The following is a 17009-nucleotide window of genomic DNA, read 5'->3' on the forward strand; positions in this document are numbered from 1 at the left end:
GAAAAAGGGTCTGGAACTTCTTTGGGGCGACCTGGAGCGACCTGCATTGACTTCAATGTTATGAAGTCCGTGCCGGCCGCTCCAAGGTCGCGGTGCGAGCAGCGCCCCGCGACCTGTGAGGTCGCCCCGGGAAGTCGGATCGCCCCAGTGTGAACGGGGCCTAAATCCAATGGTTCTGACTTTCAGTACACGCGCTTCTATGCCTCTTCTGCTGCTTTTCGCTACCATACTGCAGTGATGCCCTGTACTTAGACTCTTTAACCTCTACGTCTTGCATTCCTATATATTATGAATCTCTCAGTTCCCTGACATTTAGAGCCCATTCAGACAGGGGCGACACTACTTGCTGGGGCGACCTGTGAAGTCGCGGTGCACAGCGTGCACCGCGACCTCGGCGCGACGTGCACGGACTTCATATAGTTGAAGTCAATGCAAGTTGCCTCCAGGTCGCCCCAAAGTAGTACAAGACCCTTTTTCTAAGTTGGAAGCGACTTGTGTCGCTCCTATTAGAACGGGTCCTGTGCTAATCAATGGCAGGCGACCGACCGCGACTTGTCTGGCGACTAAGTCGCCTGACAAGTCGCGCTAGTGAGAATGGACCCTTATACTTAATGAATGCACTTTATCACGGCTGCTGCTGATGTGCTCTACCTCTGTTTATACACATTTTGTATACTGTGTTTTCTTTGATATTTCAATAAAGTTGAATTTGAAAGTCAAAACATTTTTCTATAAATTTAAAAAAAACATTATAAATAAATTTTTCCACCTTTTTTTTATAAGTGATCACATTCCCTCTGTTCTCAGCTGCATGAGAGCTGGGGGAGGAGAAGCAGCAGAACACTGAGCTTCCCAGTGAAAGGCTGTGCAAGTTGGACTGTGCCAGGACAGGTTGATCATTGGAGGAGAGCACTCTGAGTTCCCAGCATAGCTAGAGAACTGGCCACGGTGTGTTTCCTTGCTTAGTTTGTAATAGAAAAGCCATGGGACTAGCAGGAACACCAGGGATTTCACACAAAGGAAGCAATACAAAGAGAACAGGATACATTCTCATACAAGTACATGGTACAGCAGGCACCTATCAGGAATATGAAATGTGGGGGTAACAAATGCTTTAAGTCTCTGTAGATCGGGTAACTTGGCACACTCGTTTGGAAGAAGTTGATAGGAGAAAGCAGATTGTCCTATTTGCAGCACACTGCAAACCAGTTGGTTCGTTTCTACTAGTAAAGAAGTGGGAGGGTGTAAACAAGTCACAAGATGTAAAAAGCTTGGGCTATGTGCTACACTTGAAGCTATGGATTTTGTTAAAAATAACAAGCAAATTATTCTAAGATGTCCCTGGAAGCCTTCCAGCTGATCTTTTATAGACGTCTCAAAGCTAGCTCATCCCTATTCCATGCAACGTGACCTAGTTGTGCCTGCCCGCGCACGCTTCCTGTCGGAGCTGGACAGTAACTCCATGATAGAACTTATTCAGCCTAATTAAAGCAGCTGTGCTAATGATAAAGTGAAGCACTGCCGCCAGCTATATAGACGGTAATCAGTTCAAGCAGCCACAAGTTTTCTGCATACACAAATAAAAATATATTTCTTGTTATTACAGTAGGGATAACAAGCTGCAAGTCCTATGAGTACACTTACTTTTAATTTACTTAAATATTAGTTGGATGCAAGAATCCATTACAGCCACACTGACGAAATGTTTCATAAATAAATTGAGCTGGAGCCTATAAGAAAATGATGAAATTTGTTGGCGATGTCTATGGAATTTCAGGAGGTGGGTAGCAACACTGGTTTACTGACTATGATGGGGAGGACCTAGTCTGAAGTAAACCAACTAAAAACAGGGCAGCTTTTCCTTAGTCTTCACATATAACCAACAGGACAAGTTTTCCTGTTCTCTGCAAGGAATTACTAGCAGACTAACATGTTACTAATTAACATGCCTGAGCTACTACCTTGACTTCTGGAAAACTTGCAATTTTTAGTCACTAAAAAACTAGGTTATGGCGCACTAGTGAAAGGTTTTAGATCATAAGACCCAAACTGATGGTACATAGGGAGAAGTACAAGCAATGCTCCAATGTTAAAGCCGCACATGTCAGTGGTACAAAGCTCTAGTCCTCTACCAAGTACCTTCTTTTACAACGCATGCAAAAAGATGCCCTACCAGGACATAGCTATGGGGTCTGTTAGAAATGGGTGGGTGTTCCTACTTCTGGTCTGTGCAAGCGGTTTGTCTTAGGCCCCGTTCAGATCCGCCTATCAGTTTTTTTTTGGCGGATCTGAACGATCCGCCACTTACCTGTAAGAAGAAATACTTACTTAAAAATTTTCTTCCACAGCGTTTCCATCTCGGTTGTGGGCAGCTGAAGCCGGCGCGGTCCTCTTCTCTGTCTTCTTCCGCGTCTTCGTGTCCCAGAATGCACTGCACCGGCCCCTCTCGTCATTTCCGGGCGACGCCGCATTCCCCTGCTAAACAGCTTCTGGGCATGCCCAGAAGCTGTTTAGGAATGCGGCGCCGCACCGGAAGTGACGAGAGGGGCCGGTGCAGTGCATTCTGGGACACGAAGACGCGGAAGAAGACAGAGAAGAGGACCGCGCCGGCTTCAGCTGCCCACAACCGAGATGGAAACGCTGTGGAAGAAAATTTTTAAGTAAGTATTTCTTCTTACAGGTAAGTGCGAACCGGGACAGATCAGAGGCTAGCCATTGTGGAATGTGCTAGCCCTGACTGTCCCGGGGGTATGTTCAGAAAAAAATTGTTTCTCTGCCCGGAACTCCGCTTTAATTAAATGAAATCCAAATAGTGCAGCACTAAATATTGCAAACAGCATCCAAATATAACCAAATAATAATATTATGTGAAATAAAAGTATCCTATATAAATCCAGCAATCTTGTTTTTGTTTGCTTTCCACCTGTGAACCCTTCAATATGTAGCTCTTGTCACCAATGTGCTCACACCTTTACAAGTTGTGCTCTCATCTGGGATTATTGACCTTATAGATTATGTAGGGTCAAAATAGGCTCATGTCTCTTTTAAATGGGGCATACAGCACAATGTGAAGTTGCTTTGGTGGTCCTCAGTTGATATGGAACTTCCTTGCACACTTAGGCACAAATCCTCCCAAGGATGTCATGTGACCCTATGACAAAACGTGACAAAGCGAGGCTTAGTGGATGACGTCATCACATTCAGGAATACAGGAAATACTGGATTCCTGAGCTTTCTGATCGCTGTTACATGTACAGAAGAGTTTTTTTAGGTATACGGGCGATATCTTGGTGCTTGCGAGCACCTAAACAATGTGAGTGCATTTATTATGTGGGAGTGTGTGAATAAAGTAAAATTTAAGCACAAAGCAATTTTTGTTTGTTTTCTTTATATGTGGCTGAGTGAAGGAGAGGTGAGGAGATAGAGAACTGAACTGGTTGTCCTTAAGAAGAAATGTCTGCAATTATTTGAAAGACCCCCTATTTGTGCCTAAGTATGGAAGGAAGTTCCATATCAACTGAAGACCACCAAAGCAACTCCACATTGTACTGTATGCCCATTTAAAAGGGACATGAGCCTATTTTGACTATACATAATCTGTAAGGTCAATGATCCCAGTGGGAGCACAGATGGAGAAGGTGTAAGCACGTTGGTGACAAGAGCTATATATATTGAAGGTTTAATGGGTGGAAGGCAAAATAACACAAGATTGCTGGATTTAACGTAGAGAAGTGTGAGGTATCACACTTGGGAGCAAAAAACTTAAAAGTGAATTATGCTCTAGGGGGGAACCTCTGGGGGAATTTAGAATGGAAAAGGATTTGGGGGTTCTGGTGGAGGATAGACTAAGTAGTAGCATGCAATGTCAGGCTGTGGCTGTAAAAGCCAGCAGAATATTAGCATGCATAAGGAAGGGGATATACTCCAGAAATAAAGCTATAATCCTTCCACTTTATAAAACTCTGATTCGACCACACCTGGAGTATTCTGTCCAGTCCTGGTCACCAATCCTCAGAAAGGATGTGCTGGACTTGGAGAGAGTCCAAAGAAAGGCAACTAAACTAATTAGGGGATTAGAGGGCCTTAGTTATGAGGAGAGATTACAAGCGCTTAATTTATTCTCCTTGGAGAGGAGAAGCCTAAGATGGGACATGATAGCGATCTACAAATACATCAATGGCGATCCTAGCATAGGAAGAAAACTATTTAGTCCCAAGGAGTGCAAGAAGACACATGGCCACACAATGAGATTGGAGGAGGGGCGTTTTAACCTAATGCTAAGGGGTTCTTCACTGTAAGGGCATTGAGAATGTGGAACTCTCTTCCACAAATGGTGGTAGCTGTAGGGAGTATGGCTACTTTTAAAAGACTTTTGGATGTGCATCTCACAGATCATAACAACGACCGATCTGCCGATTAGTATGTTAGACGACCGATCTGCCGATTAGTATGTTAGTATGATGCTTCTGACAACCGACTCCGACTTTTCGGCCGAAAAAATCCTGGTGTGCAGGCTATAAAATTTTTGTCGACCGTCAAAACACGTCCGATTTTCGTCTCATCAGTACAGATTTCGATGGGGAAAAATCTTATGAGCAAGACTGGGCATGCTCAGAGATGAAATAACACAAAGAAAGCAATCCAACACATGACATCACTTCTGAAGTAGAATTCTGTCGTGCGGGAAAATTTGTGTGCAGTCTAGAGCACATTCCAACCAACAGACACCACTCTGGACAAAAGACGGGCGACCGGTTGGCGGAAATTCGTTGCGTGTGTACGAGGCTTTAGGGTTATGGGAAATGAGCAGGCCACTGACACACACACACCTATACTGGTTGAACTGGATGGACTGATGTCTTTATTCAACCTCATCCACTATGTAACTATGTAACTATGTAACTATATAAGGGATGTTTATTTCACATCATATCATTATTTGGTTTATATTTGAATGCTGTTTGCAATATTTAGCGGGAGGTATTGTTCCATTAACACTGACTGACCCGTGATAGAAGTAAAGAAAATGGTATAATCTATGGCCAGCCATACTTATGTATCAAAGCCACATTTCCAATTATTCTCCAGATCTTTACGAGTTCCCAGATCCTAGAATCTGCCTGCCCCAGAATTTCTTCAATTCTTTTTCCGTCCAACAACTCCTCTTCAGGTCACAAACTCTACATCACTGTCTTTTAACGGCTTCAAGGACATTTTAAAAAAAAACACAGCTGAAATATTGTGCTTGTTCAGCAAGAAGATTAAAATAACTTCAAACCTTATTTAAAAAATAAACAAGGCACAAACTGCTAAATATAAAAGTCAGCAGCAGCACATGTGCCCTGGGTTCATTTAAAATGTAACATTGTCTCTTGGGCATATTCATGTTATCTGTTCTGTTTATTGGTTACAGGGGACTTTCAGACAAAAACTGTAACTCTAATTAAACCCTTCCAGGCATTACCATGCATGGTTCTACCCAATTCCTTTTTATACCAACTGTAGTAATGTCATCTCTCTGTTGTTTATTTGGCTTGGCAAACTGAAGCCCAACAAGGGAAATTCAGTGGTTCTTACGGGAAACCCTTGTACTTTATGACCACATTATAACACTAAATACGTAGTATGAAGTGCTGAAAGTAAAGTCTATAACTTTAGTTACCAGTTCGGAAGTAGCTTTTTGTGTCTGGTAGAAGACAGTACCTACAATGTGTGTCATAGCCCACTGTGGATTAAAGACCAACTCCAGCCAAAGCTTTTTTCAGTTTTGGGTAAGAGTCAGAACATTTCTACATTTTTATTGCTGTGGAGATTTTCCCCTCACTTCCAAAACTGATGACACCAGACCATGAGATGAGACATAAGGAACAATACAAAATCTGATAGATGTTCTTACCTTCCAAACTCTATTAAATAAATACAATTTTTTGGTGTCTTTGTCTCCATCAAAAGAGAGATCCCATCACTTCCTGCCCTTATGACACACTGGCACTGGGACAGGAAGTAGGAATACATCTTCCCAATGGGGATATATACAGCAATAGCCCCACTTTCTGTACAAAACAAAAAAAAAAGGTTTTGCTGGAGTTGGGTTTAGAAAGTCATACTTGTGGCCTTACTGGGATTCTAGTTGTTTGAATGTGAAATCCTCCCAATAGGATCATGGTCTACATATGGTTATGTTGCTCCATTCATTATCAAGCCATCGGTATGACAAGTATGTTGAAATATAGTGGTAATATTTGAAGTGAACTTGAAAAGCTTCGGTAGCAAGACAAGAAGCATAAAATACAAAACCAATTTTTTTCTCTACACGAATACACTGTTTGCACGTGTGTTGCATTTAAATGAAAACCAATAGAAACTCTACCAGGGGCCATTTTGTATTGGTAAAATTTATTAGATGATGGCATGGCTAGTGCACATCCATTGATACATGTTATATGAAGAAAGGATCTCTACACTGTAATCTAATATCGTGAATCTTTTTTAATGCAACACATGCGGAATATGTAAAATCTGCCTAAGGGCCCTGATACAATTTTCAGTAATTGTACTCTGAGTATAAACTCAGCACAAAATGTGCCACAGCATCTATAAGGATGTTGCCCACTGTGTGCTTCAAGCGCAGAATTCAATTCAGAGGACATATAAATGTTCTTTCCTCACTTAAAATCCAATTGCGCTAAACTGTATCTCCTGCAATCTGGATTTAGTGATCCCTATGGGTAACCTTTTATGAAATGCACATGAGTGGTATAAGAAAAGAATGAACCAAGAGCAGCATGACATAACTGAGTACAGTACACAATTCCTATGACACCAATAGGCTTGGTTGCATGTTTCAGATACAGAATGAGAAAATGTGAACATATAAACAATTTTTTTTTGTGTTTTGGCCATAAAACTATGTTGTGAAAAGGAAGAAAATAATTTTATTGGGTCCCTTATAGCTTATTAAAATGTGTTGACACCTACATGACTGACCTCAGTTATGGACAATAAAGTTTAATTTGTGTTTCCTTTTTAGCCACAAGCTTCTTTGGCAAGAGGCTACCAAGTAGTATTACAGTATCTTACTGAACATCAATGTACTATATTCCAGCTAGATGTTTTGACTTTTCAGGTCATAGGACAGAAACCTTTAAAAATCACTCTTCACTGGGTTTGGTTATGATTTTGAGGTGTAAAAATCCCTAGCATGAATCTAATAAATAATTATTGCACAATAAAAATCCATGTGTTAGCTATTCCGTGAAGAGGCATATAAAGCTGCATTCCTTGTTTAATCTGCAGATATGTGTTTGCCTTTTAAAAGCACAATCCTTTAAGGCACGCCCAAGTAAATATATTTTCTGCTAATCAGAAATAAATGGTTGGATTAATGACTAAAGCCCTCTAATGGCTGCTAAAGATTATTTTGCTTTATCAATCTTGATGTCCTCACAGCACCTTACCCTACCCTGCTATACAAGGTATCTGTGCCGCCCTAGAAAAACTTTCTCCAGATGTGAGGATGCTGTCATTTCAGGTCATGTCCTCACCCATTGCCTTGTCCATGCTACTCCAACAATCTACCCCCTCCATCAATGCATAAAACAACATCATCTGGATGGCTTTATACAGCACACCCATGAAAAACTTTAAATTATTTGCAGTCTTGAATTCAAATGGCCTTAACGCACAAAAAGAAATCAATATTTATGTTTCATTTATGCAGGTCGTTCCTAGACTAAATAGCCATAAGCTTAACTCAAGAAAAACAGCCTAATGCATAGGGCTACATACTTCATACATCAAACCTTGAGGAGGTAGGAAGTTTGTAGGTGGCGTGCAGTGTGGTGCGGCAGCAATAACTTACGCAGTCAGGTGCAGTACTTGTACTGAAGTAATGCAGCAAATGTTCACAACAAACCCAATGGGACAGCTACCCAGCCAAGCACACTCACAATTTCCAATAATGTGAAGAGGTAGGTTGCAGCTGAACTGACAGCATCTGTTGAGAGGAAATAGAATGTGGCCTGACCGTCTCGTGCCCAAACAGGAATGTATCCTAGAGATGCCTGCCTTGTCAGGAACCTTTCCCTAACGCTAGTACTGTCCCTAATAGACGGGGTGCCTTTCCCTACTCTACCCACTTGCAAAAACATGCCAAACCCAGGGGCCAGGGTCTTAAATAGACTCTGCCACATCTAAGATGGCCAAAAAAGTCTCCCTCTGCATTGGGGTTAAACGCCACCAGCAGTGGAGAGAGCAGACTGCATCTGCCTCCAAGTTTATTGTGATAATTATATAACATGGGATTGCATCTCAAAGTGCAATTGCTTACTGATTCACTTGCAGTGTGAATGTATAGAAAAACAGCATTACCTGATTCTAATTTCCCATACATGCTTAAAATGCTGATATTCTGTGCTGTCCATAGCTATCCAGAAGGTCATCCAATGCCAGGACAAAGTCATACATGGCAAAGGCGAAGATGCTAAACTGTGCGCCTTTCCCCCTCATGTGCGCGCTCAATCATCTGCAGCAGCTGTGGTCATACTCCAAGCTGCTACTGTAGTTGCAAATATGGGTCCATGAATCAAGTCTCCCATGGACCAAGAAGTGCAGTGATGTCAAGGGACCTTCCTGCTCTCTGGTCTCTGCCCCTGCCGATCTCTTTGCACTGACTGTGAAAGCATGGACTGGACATGCTGGAGGCAAAACAATGCATGTGATAACCCCCCCTCCCCCCCCCAAAATTTCTAAAGTCAGGGATCTTGAGACTTGGGCAGAAGTGGGATGAGGTAAGGGAAGTGATTAATAGAGACACAGTGCACCACACTAAAATGAAAGCAATGGTTTCATAGCAGTGCATATGCCACCAGATACTTTAATTTGAACACAGCAATGTAAACTCAAAATGTATATATCAAAGTATATCTGCAAGTATCTACATTTTACTTTCTGTGTAATCACCTCCCAGCTTTGCCTCAGAATTTTGGTGGCAAGAATATTGTACATGGGTTTTGGTTCTGTTACTCATTATCAGCATTAGGAGGCCAAGCAAAGCTGTCATGCACCCCACCTTGCTGCTACATAATGTGAAATAAATAAATTTAAGATCAGATTTTCAGAGTATGACATCATCCTAAAAACGCAGACCTACCACAAGCTATAGACTAATCTGGTGGATAATTTGATCTTCGAGTCTCTACCCAATATTGGTATGTCTGGTTTGAGTTTACTTGGCCTTTAATGACCAAAAAACAAAAAATTCTGGTTCTGTGTTAAATTAAAAGCCTTGTTTCACCAAATTGACTGTAAGGGTATAAGGCATTTATAATAAAGAGTCAGCGAGAAAGCTTGGACAAAAAGAGTTTTACTATTTCGTACACCCCATTCCTATTAGAAGTTTTTTTGTGTTGGATTTAAAAGCTAGGAATCTGATATGAACACTAACTGATTTGCAGAAAATCCTTCCATTCTTCTGAGAAAGTAAAATAATTTTCAATTTTAAGGTAGTGTAGGGAATTAATTATGGGCAATAATCAGTTCCCAATTTCCTAACCTAATATATGTGTGCTGCAATAAACCCATGCCCGAAAGACGAGGCAGATTTGCATTTATAAATGTAGCACTGTCCCCGTAGGTCCTGCTGTATGATGACTTCTTGGGCCTCCTCCCTGCAAACCATCACTTAGGGACAGTTCACACATTCATCCTTACCAATGGCTTGGTACTCAATAAACAGTCCAAGGGTTTTTGGTATTTGGTACTTATTGTGGAACTTGGATGGGGGAAGGGAACAGTGGGATACTCCAACTTAACATATTTACAGGTGATAAGGACAACTCTCACTTGGCCTCACCAGGTTATTATTATTTATTACACAGGATTTATATAGTGCTAACAGTTTGCGCAGCGCTTTACAATGTGAGGGAAGACAATACAGTTACAAAACAATTCAATACAGGAAGAACTAGAGGGCGTTAGAGCTTACAATCTAGAAGGTTACTTGTGGAAGCAGTCACACTGCTTTACCCTTACTGCCACTTGTATCGAAGGGGTTAAGTCTTCTTGCTCTCTCTCTCTCCAGCAACAGACTTGATGTACTACATTATCTTCAGGACACTCTCTAGCATTCCCTTGACTGACACCCGTCCACTGACCTTTTTTAACTGAAGGGATGGCCCTCTCAGGACAGGCCCCATGACACAGATCTGTACTCACTGTATGCAGAATCAGATCCTTTCCAGTGTCTCTCTTCCAGTGATTTTTGCAGGGCCTCCAGGTTCAGTTCCTCTTTAACCTCCCCCCGTCCGCGCTACAGCCTATATACGGCTGCAGCGCGGACTCGAATTTTCGGGAGGCCGTTTTTAAACGGCCTCCCAGTGACACGCCCCCAGCGCGCTCCCGCGAGCGCGCTGCGGGGAAAATCTGTGTCGGCCGTGTCCCTTGGACACGGCCGATCACAGATCGTGGTGAATGGCCAATCACAGCGGCCATTCACCACGTGATCTGGCCGTCCAATGAGCGATGATCTCATATGTAAACATATGAGATCATCTCTCATCGCCGGCGCTCCTTCCTCACACGGAGCCTGCAGTGTGAGGAAGGAGGGGGAGCCGTTAGCCGCCGGGGACACAGAGACATGTAATCAGGGCACCGATCACCAGTGCCCTGATTACACAAGGTAAAAAACACACACACAGTGCCCCCCCATCAGTGCCCACAGTGCCCGCCATCAGTGCCCCCCATCAATGCCCACAATCAGTGCCCATAGTGCTTCTAGTCAGTGCCCATCAGTGCCTGCTCATCTAGGCACTGATGAGCACTGACTGGCAGCACTATGGGCACTGAGTGTGGGCACTGATGGTGCTGCCCATCAGTGCCGCTCATCAGTGCCACCCGTCGGTGTCCAGTGCCATCCGCCAGTGCCCATCAGTGCCGCCTATCAGTGCCCATCAGTGCCGCCTCTCAGTGCCGCCTCTCAGTGCCCAGCAGTGCCACCTGTCAGTGCCCAGCAGTGCCACCTGTCAGTGCCCAGCAGTGCCGCCTATCAGTGCCCAGCAGTGCTGCCTATCAGTGCTCATCAGTGCCGCCTATCAGTGCCGCCTCTCAGTGCCGCCTATCAGTGCTCATCAGTGCGGCATATTAGTACCTCCTCATCAGTGCCCATAAGTGCCACCTCATCAGTGCCCATAAGTGCCACCTCATCAGTGCCCATAAGTGCCACCTCATCAGTGCAGCCTATCAGTGCCGATCAGTGCCGCCTCATCAGCGCACATCAGTGAAGGAGAAAAATTTATTTTCAAAATTTACTTTTTTTTTGTAAAAAATAAAAAACCCAGAGATGATTAAATACCACCAAAAGAAAGCTCTATTTGTGTGAAAAAAATGATAAAAATTTCAAATGGGTACAGTGTAGCATGACCGCGCAATTGTCATTCAAAGTGTGACAGCGCTGAAAGCTGAAAATTGGCCTGGATGGGAAGGGTGTTTAAGTGCACAGAAGGCAAGTGGTTAACTCTCAGGCCCTCAGGTCGACCACCTGAGGCTGCAAGGCAACTTCTACAGAGGAGGGGCAGCCTGTGCACTCATTTGTCAGGTTTCCTACCACTGACCAATATGCCTCCCTATTGGACCAGTGTGAAACACTTCAGACAAACTGAGCTGCACCTGAGCACCATGTGCAGACCTCACTAGTAGATCCTGCTCCTCTGGTAGGCTGAGAACAAATCAGATTTTCCTGGCATTCTTTCTGGTAAGCAGAAAATATCCAAAACTATACTCTCTCTCTAGCACCTACCTAGGAAGGTGCTACATCTAGATGCCCCAAAGTTTATGCTTTTCTTAGCCAATTAGATATTATTTCTACAATTAATAGATGTGATTATTTTAGAGTGCAATTTACATTGTGATTATTTCAGCATTGCAAACTCTCTGCACAGGGCCTGTAAGGAATCAGCACAGGATACTTTAGTTCCTGGGGATATCTTAGAATTAGGCTGTATGTTAAGGTTAGGAGGAAGACTGGGCACAAAGCATGGCAACACACAATAGTATGCTGCATTAAAAAATACCACACATATGATTTTTCATTGCATTTGCAGCCCATCAGTTTCAATAGACTGTCTTAATACAACAGGTTAATGGCACATGCGTTTACCCACCACAAATATGTAAATTGGCTCTAAATATTAGGGAGGAAGTTAGGACTTAAGGTATAGATTTTATTAGGAGCCTGTTAAGTATTAGGCTTAGCTTTCACACTAGACACTTGGCTGTACATATTTTATTTACCCAAAACCAACTGTGCCTAAACTCAGTGTATTGTGAATAGGTGGTTGTGGTAATGATTTTCACACTCAGAGTGCAGGTCTTTGGTGAAACTTGATAACAGAGAGCCAAATTTTTACAGCAACCAGATGAAATGAAAAATATACCCGTTATTCTTTTACAGTATTATCTAATAATAAAACCAAACCCATTTACTACCCCTTTCACACGCAAAAAAAAAATCAGCATAAGAATCAAAGATAAGACGTCACATATGCATAGTTATACATATAGCAATCAGCAATTATTCATAGCACCATGTCTTGTAAACTTAGAAAAGCTGAACACTGATTTGCTTTGGAATACTGCACACAACTGTTATTTTCATCTTATCCTGTGTTAATTTGAGGTTTTCTTTAGGGATATCAAATGATCATACACAATACATAAGCATGCTCCATGTACCTGGAAGCATTGTTTCTACCTTATGTGCCGCCATAGCAAGTTGCAAACAATATACTACTGCAGATCCTTTTCCCACACTGCAATCCTTAGGGAATTTTATCCATCAGAAAAGTTAAATGCTGTGCTGAACTGTATTTACAGATATGCCACAACACCCATTGGCCGAGGAGGCAGCAGCAGCTGGTTCAGCTGTAGAAATACAGGACAAACTGTGGGGTTGATTTACTAAAACCGAGAGTGCAAAATCTAGTGCAGCTCTGCATGCCAGCTAATCAACTTCTAACTTCAGCTTTGACAAAAAAAGAAAAAATGGAAGCTAATTGGTTTCTATGCAGAGCTGTGCCAGATTTTGCACTCTCCAGTTTTTAGCAAATTAACCCCTGTGTCCCATATAAAATAAGTATCCAGAATAATAACATAAAAATGGGACAGGTGGCAGCCCTAACACTGATCATTATGTAAGGTCCGATTAAACTGGTGGGGAGCAGATAGCGAACCTTTTAACATTTCAGGGCCACAATACAATAAATACACCACTGTATAGGAGCCTCATTTACAGCCGTTGCAGCTCTGACTGGACCCCTGATCGAGGTCAAGGGGCTCTGAGTTGGTTCCTATCCCTCCTTTCCTTCCCCGTTCACAGAAGCACTGTGTGCTGGGTAGGATGGAGTCATTTGTAAAGCTGCACAGGGACATTGCCTGGGCCCTACCCTGCAGTTAGTCATGTGATCTGTGATATTATATGAATAGGTGCACAGGAAAGATGGATTTCTCAGAAGGATTTCTTACTGCTCAGGCCTGGGCAACCTCCCTGCCCAGTGCTGCAGGATCTTCTGACTGCAAAAGCCCAACCTGCATGCTACTGGAGGCAAGACCATGCAGGTACTGCTTCAAATTCTAAGCTGACGTTTGTTGAGTTGGGTGGTGCCAACAGTACTATGCACAGCTTGAATTTTGGCCTATTCTTGTGAGTCTTCCAATTTTTCAAATTTGAGCTGTGTAAATCTGGCCATACACAGCTCAAATTTTGGAAGACTCACAAGAAAAGGCCAAAATTCAAGCTGTGTATATTACTGTTGGCACCATACGACTCGCATTACCTCAACTCAGAATTTGAAGCAGAATCTGCATGGTATTGCCTCCAGTACCATGCAGGGTGGGGTGTTGCAGTGCAATGCGTGGTACTGTTGGCATCACAAGGCTCGACAAACTTAGACTCAGGATTTGAAAGAGACAGGCAGAAAAAAGTTGTCTGAACATTGACTGCATCAGTGGGGATTCATCCATCCACTCTGTTTAGCATGAGAAAAATTAGCAGTTTGGGCTAGCTTAAGAGGGACTGCAGTAATAGAGAAGAATTGGGTGCTAAAAATGCAAATTTTATACTGGAGGGTGTCCCTATTTAGTCATTTTAAAAATTATTAAACATATCACAGCATGAGATATTTAGATACAATTGCAATCTCAAAAGTTATTTTCAGTTTTAATGAAGCTGTCAGGAAACCTCTCCTGCATTGAAATATCTTCCTCTATCGTTGCTCAGGGATAAAATTCATTACAAGGATGCCGTGAAACCATCAATAAAAGGAATATAATAAATATGTCCTACCTCACTGTCTTCTTCTGGAGGTGGGGGAGGCGCTTTTATTATCTGAAAACCAACAAATATAAAAAAAACTAAACAAAAAAAATAAGGTTTATTTTGCATAAATTGCATTTTTAAAGTCACTAAAGTTATTTAAATGTAAAACGTTTAGTGTTCCTGGAAAGTCACTCAAAAAGTTAACTAATTTAAAAAGTATGTATTTTGTATTTCAGTGAATCAACAGAAAAATTGCATCCATAAAAAAAAAAAAAAAAATGAAATTTGAGGTATGTAACATACATCTGTGGCACACCCCTGCATTCACACTAGTACACGTATACACTTCAGAAGGACAGAGCTCCAGCGCTGGTACCCATTGTTAACAACCTCTCCGGTCAGCCAATCAGGATATTCCCCAGTGATCTGGCTGGATTACCTCACCAATCACTCAGCTCAGTTCTGGAATCCAACATCTGGCCGGCTCTCTGAATCTCTCTCTAGCTTTCCAGGAACTTTTATTGCATCAGAACAGCCTGGAGCTAGAGTAATTAAGTATTGTTCTGAACCAAAACACAGTTAATGAGCTATAACTAATTCTTAAAGGGCCACTTTCAGTAATACAGTTAACTTTGTGTAGATATATGCTTTAAAGAAAGAGTCTCACCAACATTTTTTAACTTTCATTTAATGACCCAGAGGAGTAAGTGCACTTAGCCCTTGGTCTTACACAGATCTGTCCTGCCATTGCTAAGCAGTGTGGTCGGACAGTTTACGCAGCATTTTCCAATAATGCTGCTAGCAAGGAGACAGAATTATAGGTGACAGCACTTGTTTCTAGCAGCAGGGGTCGCTGCAGCAATAATTGTTTATTCATAATAGTTAAAAAACAGTCAGCTTTGAGAGAGATGAGGCCCAGTGCTGGTTTTACATTCCCCATGGGAAAGCCCATAACTTGGGCTACAGTCTAGGGTGAAGCTACAGCCAGTTTTGACTACAGCCAAAAAAATAAAGAGGTTCTTTTAATCTGAATCTCAGCCAACAATCATATGGATCAAGTTCTATTGTATATACACTTTGTCCGCTGAGGGATTACATTAACCTCTTGCCGACCTCCCACCGTAGTATTACTGTGGCAGGGCAGCTTGGCTGCGCATAACCACATAGTACTACGTGATTTTGTGCATGAGGCCTCGATGGCTTTGGTGCCGCGCTCCCGCTGTGTTTAGACACAGTGGGAGGTGAGCCGCGGGAGAAGCAGCTGTGTTTGCCGCGATCATCCGATAAACTGACAGAAGACCTGCCTGCTTATGTAAACAAAGCAGGCAAGTCTTCGGTCAGACAGGCAGGGAGAAATCAGAAGTTTCAGCTAAGCTGAAACTGCGATCTCTCTGTGCCTGTCATAGAACCACCCCCCCCCCCCCCCCAAGCAAGCATATTTAGGCATACATTAACCCCTTTGATCACCCCCAGTATTAACCCTTTCCCTGCCAGTGTCATTTATACAATAAGAGTGCATAATATTTAGCACAGATTACTGTATTAATATCACCGGTCCCCAAAAGTGTAAAAAATTTCAGTTAGGGGTCCGATCTGTCTGCCGCAATGTCACAGTCCCGCTAAAAAACGCTGATCCCCGCCATTACTAATAAAACAATAAAAATAAATAAAAAGTCTAAAAATCTATCCCGTAGTTTGTAAAAGCTATAACTTTTGCGCAAACCAATTAAAATACGCTTTTTTTTTTTACCAAAAATATGTAGCAGAACACAAATTGGCCTAAACTGATTAAAAAAAATGTAATCTTTAAAAATGTTTTATTGGGAATGTTTTTACAGCAGAAAGTAAAAAATATGGCATTTTTTTCAAAATTGTCTCTCTCTTTTTTTTGTTTATAGCGCAAAATCTAAAAACCGCAGAGGTGATCAAATACCACCAAAAGAAAGCTCTATTTGTGGGAAAAAAAAGGACATCAATTCTATTTGGGTACAGCATCGCACAACCACGCAATTTTTCGTTAAAATAACGCAGTGCCGAATCACAAAAAAAATGGCATAGTCATTAAGGGGGGTAAAACCTTCCGGGCTGAAGTGGTTTAAATTTGGTTAAGAGTTCCTCTTTAAAATCCTTTAGTAAAATACTAATGAAGTCTAGGAAGCAGTAACACTATGCTGATGGTAAACCTGGGTCTATTCACTGATTTAAACTGAGATGATGGTGAAGCATACAGTACCTTTTTTCAGTGCACACCACCTGCACACCACTGCAATGCCATGGTGTGAACCAGCCACACCAAAGACGAGGCAGTTTGCATTGTCTTGAGTAGGGATGATCGAACGGTTCGGGTCCACCATCGGTTCGGCCTGAACATTGGGTGTTCGAGGTTCGGCCGAATTTAGAACTTTTTGCCCAAAAAGTTCAGAATTCGTCAACCAGAACCGACCAAAATGCAATGGGACAGGAAATGGGCTTTAAAAGCCCGTGATTGGACCAGAACCATTAGCAAAAGCCAATTGAGGGGGCAGAAGAATGCTAGGAATGTGATTGGAGTGACTAGGGGGTCCCTAGACCAATCATTAGTGAATACGCCCCCCAGTATATAAGATAGCCCCCGCCAAATTCCTAGCATTGTTATACTGGACATGGAAGAGAGTGGAAGCAGTTCTGTTAATTTTACTTTAAAAGTGTCATTTAGCAT

General features: G+C 42.3%; 1 protein-coding gene across 1 annotated transcript in view; it reads right to left on the reverse strand.

Annotated features, from left to right (window-relative positions):
• ANTXR1 (ANTXR cell adhesion molecule 1) overlaps window positions 1–17009 on the reverse strand; it is a 313258-nt gene that overhangs the window by 148978 nt on the left and 147271 nt on the right. The window contains exon 14 of the mRNA XM_082254810.1: window positions 14339–14380. Within this exon, the coding sequence (XP_082110936.1) occupies window positions 14339–14380 (42 nt within the window). The remainder of the gene's footprint in view (window positions 1–14338; window positions 14381–17009) is intronic.

This window comes from Pelophylax lessonae, assembly GCF_965119305.1.
Source record: "Pelophylax lessonae genome assembly, chromosome: 4".
Taxonomy (NCBI): domain Eukaryota; kingdom Metazoa; phylum Chordata; class Amphibia; order Anura; family Ranidae; genus Pelophylax; species Pelophylax lessonae.